Here is a 13,352-nt window from a genome sequence, read left to right on the forward strand (position 1 = left end):
GAAACCACAATCAATAGGACTAACATCACTATTTAACCACCTCCAATCAGTCAGAGCACATGCTTACCCCTCCCTGAACCTGGTTCTGCTGGAGGTTTCTTTCTGTTAAAAAAGGGGGGGGTTTCTCCCCACTGTCGCCAAGTTCTTGTTCAAGTGGGATTGTTGGATTGTTTACAATATAAAATGATAAAATGCCTTGGGGAAAACTAAACTGAAATACACCCATTTGACTAAGCAGTCAAATAGGTGTACCTAATAAAGTGGCCAGTTGGTCTCTCTGATGCCTTTCACTCTGAGAGAATTAAACCGTACTGCTCACTGATGTATCTTGAGAGAGTTCTGTGCTTTGGTGAAAACTAGAGGGTTCCACAGAGGAGGGAACATTTACAAAATTATTATTTTATTAATTATTTATTATTATTAAATTATTACAAAATGTTTTTAATAATATCCGTCCATGAGTGCTAAAGGGGGCACCTTGATGAAGCAAGGGGAAAAAAAACTTTTTTTGTTTTATTAATTTGGAAATAGCATTATTTAAAACACTTTAAAAATTGATTTCAATGGAAAAATCTAAATCATAAAAATGTATATTTGTAGTTGGGTAGCTGTTATATGATATGAAAAAGTGCATTCAAGACACACGACTGCAGGTGGCAGCAAAACCCCACATTTCCCACCAGCTGCCTTACACAGCGACGTCCATGCTCCAGTCAAAAAGGCAACATTTATCATCATGGAGAGTTTATTTGGACAATTTGATTTCTCCTCAAATCCCTGTTCTAAGCTTTGCTCCCCCGAAAGCAAGAGTTGACACGAAGATATGGTTAAATAGAGCTGTTTATTTGACAACTGTTCAATAAAAATAAAATTAAAATGCTACAAAAATTCTTTAAAATCAAATTGTACAAACCATGGCTTCGATTTAATCTCGCCTCAACACAGAAAAATACAAAAGGCACTGTGTATTAGTCTGCTGAATATATATATATATAAAACATTTGAACCAAAAACAGTAAACCAGTGAAAGTCACAACACATTATTAGTAACTCCCTTCATAAAAAAAAAAAAAAAGCAAAAGCCATATCTGATCACCAGATGACACAATTAAATCATCTCGTGTCCTCCAAGTGCAGACGTGCTGCTCACAGAAGCTATCGAAGAATCAAGTGACCAAAAACCAAAGAAATTATTCTTCTAAAGAGAAAAATAATAGAACCAAGGAGTGTGAAAAGAAAAAAAATAAACAAGGAAAACAGTGCAAAGACATACATATATTTTTTTAAGGAAAAGAAAATTCCGTAAAGATGATGGGATATGTGCAGGTGTCAATGAGGAGTAAGGATCTGACACAGGCTTCTACCAACAGGCAATCAATTTAACACATTGACCCATCACCTTTTAAACCCACTCTAACACCCCTCCCTCACTCTTGAACAGTTATTTTGGTATACCAAACCTCTCACGAGTGTCTGACAGAGGCAGAGAAGGAAGAAAGTCCTACGCTGGTTATTTGCATAAGTTCACGCGCAAACAAGGACCCGAGTCTGTTGGCTTTACGGATTGTGCAAAGATGTCTCATCAGCCAAAACCTAATGTGGATGTCGTGGAGATTCACATTCATACGGATCCTTGGGATCCATTTTTTAAGTCGTGCCAAAAGCATATCTAGAGATTTCTGACCACAACTGGAACCTCTCCTTCTAAAACCCCCTGACAGGCAGGTATAACTGACAGAATTGGGGCAGACACCTCAGTCATAACACTGAAAAGAGAATAGTTAAACAAATAAGGGCATTCCACAGGATGTGCAGGAAGAGTGCGACTAGGAGGCATAAACAAAGAAAGAAATCACTTCATCTGCTGTTTAGTAAGTTGGTTTTACGTGACACATTCTTTACCTTCCCAACTCCTCTGCGTCCACAAATCCAGCAAAATATTTTTAGGCATAATTCTGTTTGTACCTTTCTGCTGTGCAAATTCACTGTTCAAAGCTTTTTAGTAGCTAGAAAGCTAATTAAAGACACCTGACATTTTTTTTTTAGTACAATCTCTTTGGCATCCAGTTTCATGTCCAACTAGCTGTTATGACAAGTACAAGAGAAAATACCTCTCCACATACGAGTCAATCTGTAGCAGTCGCAGTGCTTAACAATTCCTGTTGGCATCCAGCCATCAGAATCATTCAGTCCATAAAATCATAGGAAACCATGCTCATCAAGACCCTTCGGAGTAACTGGATTCCACTTCGCAAAAGTCTTAGGAGTGGAAATGCCTGGAAAAACAAAAGCCAGAGAATCAGTCAGAGATTTAAACCAAACAGGTGCATGTGAGGTCTTAATAAAAGTGCGCTGTGCTTTTGCATACCTGATTCTGTTCTGCTTTTGGAAGGTTCTAGTGTTTGAACATCTGTCAAAGGGTGCCCCCTCCCTTCGACATCGCTCTCCCCTGATGACGTATGGTCCTGTGCTCTCACGTACAAGGCAGGCCTCTTGTGGTATTTGGCCCGGTAAGTGTCTGTCATACAGTTATCCACTGAAAAGTAAGTGGTGGGAAGAACTCGATCGGTCAGAGTTTGAGAGTCTGTACCATCATCGTGTCTGGACTTTGGACTGGGTAACCTCTCGTCGCTCTCGCTGGCCGACAGATCGTTCCTCTCCTGGTCTGACGACCCCGACTTGGAGCTGGCATCTGATGAAAGCCTGTGCTCGGCAGGCGTCTCGATCCACCGCCGGAGGCTTGCGTGCGAGTGGGGAGACGAGCCATTTTTAGGTTCGCTTCGGGAGCTAAACCGCTCTGGCACCTCTGGTGGTAAGGAGTGGATGCCAGATGGGTCGGTGCGACTGTTGCCAAAAGTCTTGAGAGGTAAAGGTAGGGGAAAGCTGTGAGACAGAGAGTCTGCAGGGCCAGAGCCATTCTCTTCTTGCTCCGAAAACTGTCCAGCAAGGTCATCTGAGCTGTTCCACTCAGAGCTGCTGGTCTTTGCTAAGTAGGGAGGCACAGGGCTGCTGTCCACATTCTTCTCTCGCTCGTCGTCCAGGCCATTGTTCTTTTCCAAGATCCCGGGTGTGTATCGGAAGGCTCTTCTTCTGCTTGAGCGCAAAAACAGAAACATTTATATTTCACTTAAACTTGTGAAAAGTCAAGTGAAGCATTTTGCTAACAACGTGCACTTCTGAATAACCTTTTTTACCTTTGTGACAGCTGATCAGACAACATGTTGGACTCTTGGAGTTCAGGAGATTTTCTCCCTGGTTCATCTACACAAAAAAATACATTTTCATCAGTACTTTATAACACAAGACCCTAATTTTGTAAAGTTATCACAAACAGATGGTCCAAAATAAGAGCCAGGTAGCATCTGTCACGGGTTTCCATTTGAATATTGCTACAATATCTACTTTATTTTTTTCCTGTCTCTCTCCTGCAGAGACATGTTATCTAACAGGGGTCATGGTAAGGCCTTTTGCCTGGTGCTGCGAGAGGAAGTATCAAAGCAGCTAGTCTGGCAGAGCGCCCTCAAGGCCCCAGTGTACCACTCTGACTGTCTGATCCAGCCAAAGAACATGGGCCCTCAAAGGGAATCTGGGTTCATATCCAGGCCTGTTAAGTTCGAGCCAACAGTCCTAATAAAACAATAAGGACCTTGATTGAACTCTAACTGGTTCATAAGTTCAGTCTAAAAACTAATGAATACAACAACAGACGAAAGTAACAGTCTTTTAACCTATAGGCCAAACATATCCCAGTGAGATGAGCCTGAGTTATGCTGCTAGTACTTGGGGCTGATGGTTGATTTTAGCCATGAGATCAGCACAAACACATGTTTAGAAGCAGGTCCCTGCACGGGGTCGGGTGTGGCGCTTTGCCAAGTTAGCTGGGCGTGTGTGATTTACTTGGCCTGCGCCAGACAACAGCTGACTAACAGGACAAGGAAGGGAGTGAGCGGCTGAGGACCATCTGTGATGTGTCAGCATACCCCCTCACCCCCACCCCCCACCGCTCTCTCAAAGCATTAGTGGCTAAATCCTTTGTGCTGGCATGCAATTACGCCGGGGTCAGACTCCAGACTTTACATCCCCTCCACAACACTATTGCGTTTTTAAGCCGCTAAGTCCATGCGACAATTCACAATTTGATGCTGCTGCTGATCTGTGATGTTGGCAAGCAACCGTAACAATATCAGTCTTGATAACAAAAAGGGATGCAGTTGACGATGATTTTCTCTGTAGAAAATCCCCTCTCCGTCTTTAACGTCACGTGCAACAATGCAGAGGGAAAGCTTGAACTTTAGCACTTAGCTGGTAAAACCTCCAGGTTCTGTGATTGATCTAATAACATTTCCAATTTTTCAACATAAACTTAAACGTATGAATTAAAGTGCTTAAAAATGTGAACACCACGAAGAATTACATTGAGAAAGAATGAGAAAAGAATTTGTTTGAAAGAAAAGAAAAGGAGCTTTAAAAGTTTAAAACATTTAAACGAGGGTCATCAAGAACTGATCTGGTATCATTTTAATTTGTTGAAGTTTCGTTGACCTTTTTTGACTATTACAAAAAATAGAAAATAAATAGCACACAATGTAGCTTTAAGGCCTTCCAGCCTTGTGTTGTCTGATGTACTTAAAACATCTGGAACATCAATCAGAAGGGCATGCAGGTTTGCAAGTTTCCAAGCAGGGAAACTGAACAACAAATATCACATAAGTGAATCACAAGAAGTCTGAAAATTTTCAGACATCACTTGGGAAATGGCACGGCTTTTTTATGTTTCAGTGTAGCATGGTAATGGCACAGCAGTAGGTCAAAAGCCGTGGCGTACATGTGTACTCATTAGCATCATTCACCGGCTTGTTAAGTGGCATTAATGAGCCAAGCAACTTGCTCTTAACGTGCTACATCATGGACACAAATAAACAGCTATAAAAGATGTATGCAAACAGAATATAGAAGGCATCCATGTAATGGTATAAAGGATGAAATTCAGTGACATTTATCCTTTTCTGAGTGTCATGTCAGTTTGGTTTTTTTTTTAAACTAGATCAGAAAGCATCATAGTTGACTTTTGGCAACTATGATGATGATGGTCATGTACAAACAGCTGTAACAGCTTCAAAAGTGTATTTCTGTAGATAACTAGTGAGGTCTGCAGAAGCCAGTAAAGGAAAAGTGAGACAAACGCATCAGGTTCAAGTGTCCATCCAATATGCTGGCAGGCGGGCAGGACGTACGATTTCACAGCGTGTCAAAAGTTCTGTCATTAAGGTGGCAAAAAAGGCCCCGACTCGAATCTCTTTCCTAGTGCAACAAGCCATCAGAAGAACGAATATCTGCGGTAAAAATGTCAACTATGCTCCTCACAACTGCCCTCCCACACGAATGTGCTTTCCGAAAGGATTTTAGTCTTTAATGGACTAGTGGAACCTGCTCAGGCTTCTCTGAAACTGCAGCTCACGCCAGACTACCACCACTGAACTCGTGCCAAATTGACTCTGGACACATTTACTGCGGCTTGTCAATACAATTTGCAGGCAGCCAGGCGTAAATATCCCATACTGATTTCAAAAATAGCTACCAGAGAAGAGTCCTCAAAGGCCCTTTCAGGGTTTTTTTGTTCTGTTTGGGTTTTTTTAAACAAGGTTGAGCTTTGACAGTTCACAAACCAACATTTCAAGACATTTGTGGGTACTTTTAAAATATAACCAGGCCCTGTGAAACATTACAAACAAAAGAGAGGGAGAAGGATGAGTGAATGCAACTTGATACAGATATAATTCCTTAACAGCCTGAATGAATAAATGAGAGGATCGATGAGTGCTTGTTCTAAAATTACTAGCAACAACTAAACTAAACTAAAGCAATACTACAGTTTGTTTGTTTTTTTACATTTTGCCAGATTAAAAACTGAAGCAGTGAAAAAATTCCACTGTGTATGCCGCAGTAGTCTTTGCCTCTTTGCCAGAGCTTCAGTCACATGAATCTCTCTGCATGTGCTGATGCTCACAGACAAAAACAAGACCGGCGATGCTTGTTTCTCAACTTGCCACACTTGTGTTGTAGCTATATTTAACTCGGCAATGAACCTGAAATCGTACCTGCATTTTCTTTTGGGAACTTGAATAACTGCAGAGCTGTAAAACTGCATTTTATTTGAGCGGTGTTTGAATACCACCTTCTGACAGGTCCAGTCGTGGCATTTTCTGTCTGGCTGGGCACAGCTGGGTGGCCCCAACAAGCTCACTCATCTCCCCCTCTAATTCAGGATTAACTCAGGGTATTTCCATTGAGGGAATTAGCAAGGCATTTTTCATTTATAGTTTCTTTTGCTCCTTTTGCAGTGCTGATAGTGTGCATCAGCAAGCACATGCTAGATAAAGAATGTCAAGGGTGTCCAGGAGACAAGCCCCCTAGTGCTATTCGTGTCACCTTATCTCCCTCCCATCCTACCTAGATAAAAAAAATAAAAAAAATACTACAACTTCACAATATGACTCATAGTTAAGATTCATCGTTTCTTTTTCCTTTTAAAACAGAAGTTCTGAGCTCTAAACCCGATTTTCACCCCAGATTTTGCATCCCCGTGAATCTAAAAGTTATTGTACTTCCTGCAGAAAGAAAGCATTATTCGCCGCAGTTAACAGTTGAAAAGGTCCTTGAGGGTTTTTTTTTCCTCCCCCCTACCATTTTCCATTTGTTCTTCTATTCACTGAAGGACAGCCAATTAAATAAAATTAAACTGAGCCTGGCTAGTCTTTTTCCACACCAAAATAACAGTGTTAAAGGTACAAAGCTTGTTCCCCACATGGGCTCATTCTGCCTTTGAGCTCATGTAATTTCACTAGGTGCTGCATAACATAAACTTTACTCAGGAAAAAAGGTCAGGGCCAGTCAGTCTGGAACCAGAGCGCACACTTCCATACAGTATCCCTTCAATCAGGCTGTGACCTTAACACGTCTGATAGAACAATAAATCAAGGAAACTGCAGCATACTATCTTAATGTTTCAGGTCCTTACAACACATGGAAGTCTACTGGTGAGAGGAAGTATCTTCAGTATCAGGGTGGAGCCTTTGTCAGAGACTGATGCTTTCATCTATTCCCTCTAATGTGTGATGGAAAATGTACACACATCTGGAGATATACTTGAGTAACGGAAAAATACTAATTTTTCACTTAAAGCAATAGTTACTTACTAATGGAAATTGTTGAGTACAGCACGTCAGTCTTCAATTCATCACTTCTTCTCCGAGGAAAGTTATCCCTAAAACACAAAAAATATAGTTATTATTTGGTTTTTTTAAAGAGCCACGAGCTCAGAGCAGATAAAGGTGGATAACAACGACTTTAGTTAGAATCTGAGTGCATAGTTACATCTCCAAAGAGAGGCAGTAGCATGATTTGCATCCCAGTATGAACCCAGACATCTTATTGTAAGTGTTATGCTTCTATCTCCTCTAAGATCCATAAGATGTATTAGAGAATAAAAATAATACAATAAAAAAATCACAATTTCACAGTTTTAGTGGCTTCAAGCTTTAACCCAAACCAGTCACAAAAACATCTTAAATCATATTGAAGAATTAATAATTAAGGAGACTCTTTACTAGCATACTGCCAACAGATATGCTTAAATAATGCACCGGCTTTTGAAGAAGTCAGCTATCTGAGGCTGCCCCTGCTGAGTACAGGAGTTGTCAGCTATATGGGATCATTATCTACAAACAAGCCCTGAACTACAAATACAACAAATGACAGCCCAGCAAAATAGGATTTGTGCATCTGCCTTGTGTGCATTTATTGTTAAATGAGACCTGCTATTCTTAGATCAGTTTGTTTGTAATGTTTTATTATTTAGAAATGGCAGCACTTCCGAGACTCGAGTCCTTAAATGAGTAGGCCACGAGATGACAAAGCGCCTCTATGATGCTGTCGTCATGCAGGAAATATTGTGTCAGCTTTTTTTTCCCTCTGCATCATGCTTTGCAGTGCTGAGTTTTGGTGCGTCTGGGTGATATAAACCTAAGTGGAAGGATCTGTTTTACCTCATCAGATGCAGCTCAGGTATGGGCCGGAGGTCCTTGGAAGAAATGTTCTCTACAACGGGCGAGTCGAGATTAGCTGAGCCATTGCTCAGTCTGTCACTGCTCTCATATCCAGATTCAGTTCTCTGAATCTTCCAGTTGTCACTGCGCACTTTAAGAGTTGCTGAGCCCTTTGCTCTGTCCTTGTCAGTGTGGCCCCCGCGGCTGTCCGAGTCCAGAGAGCTTCGGCTGCCACCTATTTCGTGCTTCTGCTCGTCCTCGTAGATGGTCATCAGGCTCTTCGGCTTACGTTCTTCCCGGCCTCCCCACAGATAATCTCGATCACGTGAGGGCGACTGACTATTGGGTCTCGTCTGGGGGCTGTGCTGCCTTCGTTCGTGACTTACATTCCCGCTACTTAATACGCTGTCTACATTTAGCGCTTCCCGCATTGGCTTCCAAGCTCGACCGGGCCTGCTGCGGCCGTTCCCTACATTTCCAGAAAGCCCTCTGGAGTCTTGGCTGCTGTCTGTATCGTATCCATTTGAGATCTGATCTAGTCTCCGCCTGTTATGACGACTAGTTACAATGGGCACATCAGGTAGCACTTGATGCCTTAAACGAGAATTTTCATTGGAAGACCGGCCCCCAAGCTGCGGTGTTCGCTCAGTCCGAGTGGGACCTTTTCCTTGGCTGCTGTACAGTCGAGTCTCCAGGTACTGCTTGAAGCCATTCTCTGGAGGTGAAGCTGAGCGGGAGTAGGTCCTGTCGTGACCTGGGTCTGAGAGAGAGAGCGAGAAAAAAAAATTCATGCAAGAGCTTAAACTAATATATCTGAAGAGGATATTTATTAGATTTTTTTTCGACTGGCATGTTGCAGGAACGATATTACAAAAGGAAAGTGTCATAAATCTCATTGCAAAAGGTAAAAAGTGACTTAAACTGGCACTTCCACACAATAAGACAGGGCTGTGCTAAAGAAAACAGCAGGCTGGGTGGAGAGTGACGGAAGGGCATGATGACAATGGAGTTTCTGACATTTATGTCTGCAGCAGGCAGGAAAGTGTAAATTACAACCACAAGGAGTCGATTTTCTTCCATGCTGTGTGCACAGAGGGCAGCCAGCTCATGCACAGACATCCATGCAGATATCCATGTCACCGGTGTGTTCCTACATAGAGTCTGGCCCATAAAGTTTTGGACAATGATACATTTTTTATAAATTTGCATCTTTATATATCTACAGAACACTTTCAGCCAATCAAGACTCAACTCCACCATCACTGACTTTAAATTTGGATTCAAGTGGTTTGACAAAGTATTGCATTAACTGTTTAGGAATTACAATCATTTTTGTAAACAGTCCCCTAGTACCTCTATCAAGAAGGTTATTTTTGTTTAGGTTTTTTTTAAGCATTTCCTATCATTCTGGCTGTAAACTTGACAGCTCGAAAAGTTTAGAATAAATTTTGAGAAAACATTTTAGGGGTGTCGAGTGGGGTCATGTTAATAATCCATTAAAATTTGGCTTCATCCATTAAAGTCTTCAAGGACAACATAACAATTTATTGGTCGAAAATGGACAAAAAAAACCCTTACAACTCAGAAACTATGAATCCTACAAGTGTGCGTTGTATTGTTAACATATGCAAAGATCTTTATACAAATTTAAAAGATGTGACTTTGGACCTCTGGCCTCTCCTTCAAGGGCAATAGATGGATGTGAAAGTCACAGTGACAATAGTGCTGTATGTTTCTTATTGTTATTGTTTGCATTAACATATAGACATATGGGAATTCTAAATGCCACATTATTTTGGACCTTAGGCCACTTCTTCAAGGTCAGGTGGGGTTTAACTTTCATTAAATGTCATTAAAATGGAAATCATACTGATATATGCGGATTCTAAATATCACATTTAGTTTGAATCCAAATATGTCACTTTTGACCTTTAACATCAGTTTTATATTTCACATTTGTCTTTCTTTCAAGTTGATCCCAAATGCATTTTTACTGTACTTTTAAAAAGAACACAAAAAAGAAAATAAGTATATACAAAATACAATACTATTACCTTAAAATTAAATGCTGCCCAGAGAGTGAGCAGCCTTGGCGGAGGTTTGCGCTCTCTGAATACTTCTTGTTATTGGGCTGGATTACAATTTTTTCATGTTTTCCTTTCACAACGTTGATACTTAAGTCTTCTCCTACGTTTAAGCAAAATCTGGTACTTTTTACATAAAACAAAAACTAGTGTCATGCAAATTTAGATTGCAAGGATCATCTGTTAAATGCATTCCCCTAACCTAAAGCTGGCAGATAAAGGCTCCCTGCCTTGTACTGGAGTCATCATCTAAATGACGGGGTGAACCTGATCCGTGTTTGAGCGTACAAAAATGAAATTTTATTCTTCACATAAAACTGTCATTCTTGGGAATAAGCCTGCAAGAGATGGAGTCCCCTGCTTTGGATTTTGCTGACTGTGTGGCACAGTTAAATCACTTTAAACAGAGCTGTCTACAGTTTTGCTCACATATACACCACGATACTGGCCTGTTTTTAAAAATTCTGCTGCCACCTCAATAATGTCAAATGTACACATGACTGTGAATCATTTTGGGAGAAGGGCAAGATGTTTAAATCTATACGGTTGTGGAAAAAGTCCTCAGGCTACTGAGGAAGTTGATTGAGCTTTTCCTGTTTCGTATCGTCGAGAGTCTGAGAATGAACTATGATACGGTTCATTTATATTTCTTAGATTAACCGTAGTGTCACCTCTAGAATCGCCATTCATCACAACAATGACACTAGGCTGCCTTAACCTAGTGCATTTACTCATAAAGGGATGCAAGCTCTGTGCTAACACAGGCTACCGCTGTTGTCATGGTGGATTTGGTGTCTTATATTGTGCTTGATAATCCCCCCCCACACTGACACTTAATGAAAGCAATGATATGCTGAAGGAGTATTAAAGTAACCTATATTAATCAGCATACTCATTAAGGCACACTGACTTAATTTGGGAGGTGCGTGAGAAAAGTTTGTGCAGAAATACATTTTGGAATCAAATTTAAACCTTAGAATAAAAAAAATACAAATCAGCATTTGTTGCTCTTTGGTTTGATCTGCTTAGTTTCTGGTGTATTTAATAATATTGGTGAAGACTACAGGACTACAGGGATCAAGGCAGGCACCAACAGACGTCAGCACCTAATCCCCTTTCTAACACATTGCTCCCAAACAGAGGGTGATATAAGGGAGGGGGAAGGCAGGGCTTTTGTAAAGCAACACCTGGCAATTCTGTGTATGTGCAGTTTTGCAGTCTGTTTGTAAAGAGCAACCCACCTCTGTAGCGTGACTCCACCCTGTGTTGACCAGTCCTATCAGGCTCTCTTCGGGGTGAATGCGCCCTACGCATCTCTCCTGCTTTCTGGGCAACTTCTCGAGAAAACTCCCTAAGGCGGCTCTTGTGATTGCTTTTTACTAAGAAACAAGAAAAGACAAGAAAGGTATTTGAGACATTTTTTTCCCCTCACTGTGTGACGAGGTTATATAGCCAGCAACTGAATAACGGCGACCCTTAAAAGAAATAAAAATAAAGTAGCGACGGGGCATTTGCTGAATCAGGTGGAGATTCCCACCATTAAAGTATTTTTATCCCCGTGTACATAGATACATCTATCACCGCTACATCCTTTTCCTTGTCGCTCTTCGTCCCCGGCACCCCCGAGGCACTGAGCAGCTGCTGAGTGTGTAGACACAGGCGAACTTTACGGCACATTGCTGTGCTGATGGGAGAGGAAAGGCAGCGGGGAGGAAACACGGCCATGCAGAGGCTCGCGCTGCATCTCTGGCCCTACATTTTCTTTAAAGCAACGATTGGTCCTGGAATAATGCTGTTAGCCATGTGAGATTTTAAAAGGAAGCGAGCGAGGACGAGATGGCAGCTCAGACAAAACAGAACAAAAAAGAAACAAAACATTCATATCATTCCAGATTTTATTTGTTTAATAAAAAGAAAAGAAAAAAAAAGCGGTGGATGTTTTTGAGATTCCACACATTCCATAAAGCAGGAAGTGTAGCAGTTTAACCACACGATGAATCAGTTTGATAAATTTGACTCTGCTACTCCTTAAAACTGCAGCAGCTGCTGACATTTCATTGTCTTGCAGCATCCCCTCCCATAGTGATCTGTTCAAGGACACGAACAACTTCACACCAGCAGAATGTACAAGGATATCAAAGAAGACGCCATTAAATCGCATAAATAACTCCTCTTCTCAATTCACTCTCCCCTCTGCTTGCAATTAAGCATGTGCATAATGACCTCTCTCTCTCCTCACTAAGGGTCTCTAATCCCTTCTGTATTACTAGCATGGCCAGATTTAGTTTTGCAGCAAAGACATTTAATTATCTCTTCTGCTAGCTGCTGTTCCAGATCTGTGCTTGTCACCACTCTCCGAGGACAAAATATTTATGAATTAAGGAGTCTTTCCAAGGCTGAAAAACTGCCACACAACATGACTCACCTCTCTGTTTGCATCCCTTCTTATTCACATCAAAACATTTGTGTGTAAACCATAAATTAGGATTACACAGGTTACATAGCAAAGTGTAGCAGGTTAATTTGTAATAGAGGCAAAAATTAAATTAAAAAAAAAAAAGTTAAGTTCTTACACAATCAGGACAATTTGTTCAACCACCAAGCTGCTTAATCCCTCTATATTCGTTTCCCCCCTTTACCTGTTCCCCGTCCTCCACTGGTCTGAGTGCTGCCCCTGCTGAGGATTGAAGGGGTCTTCTTGAAAAGATCCTGGCCCAGCAGAGCATTCAGGTTCTCTCTGGTGAGGTCCAGTTTTTTGGGGGAGACTGAAACTTGGGACTCAGTGCCTAGAAAGAAAGGAAAAACGTTTTAAAGGTAAGGCCATACATGTAGGCGTATCCTTCCCATGAAGAAAAAAAAACTCCTGTTGAGTGAAGATTAATAAAAAAAAACAAATTTTACCTGAAACTACAAAACAGAATTCAATTACAAGATCCACACTGTGTACTACTTCTTGATTTTTAGAGGATGATCCAGTTTAGTCGGGCGCCCTGTCAGCTCTGACGGACAGTGAGCGCTTGCCACAGCCTGGACCTGGGGCACAGCCAGCGTGGAGGGCTGGAGGAGGGTCTTTAAAAGGGATAAAAACCTCCCCAACCACACAAATCCAGGGATATGTAATCCCAACAGGAGAGATGTTCAGCTGTTCACATCAGCAGCGGCAAAGGCAAACAGTGCATTTGATTTGGGAGGTTGTTTTCCTTATTTTTCCCCCCCGACTACT

At 41.4% G+C, this 13,352-nt stretch overlaps 1 protein-coding gene across 2 annotated transcripts in view; it reads right to left on the reverse strand.

Moving 5' to 3' along the window:
• Positions 1–830: 830 nt before the first annotated feature.
• The window catches only part of usp53a (ubiquitin specific peptidase 53a), a 31,103-nt gene continuing 18,581 nt past the window's right edge, over positions 831–13,352 (reverse strand). The window contains exons 11-17 of one of the 2 annotated variants that reach the window (XM_035913558.2): positions 12,769–12,915; positions 11,371–11,508; positions 8,046–8,805; positions 7,197–7,264; positions 3,195–3,261; positions 2,369–3,090; positions 831–2,276 (exon numbers count right to left, since the gene is read on the reverse strand). In XM_035913558.2, coding sequence (XP_035769451.2) covers positions 2,200–2,276; positions 2,369–3,090; positions 3,195–3,261; positions 7,197–7,264; positions 8,046–8,805; positions 11,371–11,508; positions 12,769–12,915 — 1,979 coding nt within the window. In that variant the 3' untranslated portion in view covers positions 831–2,199. Of the gene's footprint in view, positions 2,277–2,368; positions 3,094–3,194; positions 3,262–7,196; positions 7,265–8,045; positions 8,806–11,370; positions 11,509–12,768; positions 12,916–13,352 lie in introns of both variants that reach the window. The other variant, XM_006804143.3, reaches the window with a different exon arrangement.

This window comes from Neolamprologus brichardi, chromosome 3 (genome assembly GCF_056152115.1).
Source record: "Neolamprologus brichardi isolate AB-2024 chromosome 3, ASM5615211v1, whole genome shotgun sequence".
NCBI lineage: Eukaryota > Metazoa > Chordata > Actinopteri > Cichliformes > Cichlidae > Neolamprologus > Neolamprologus brichardi.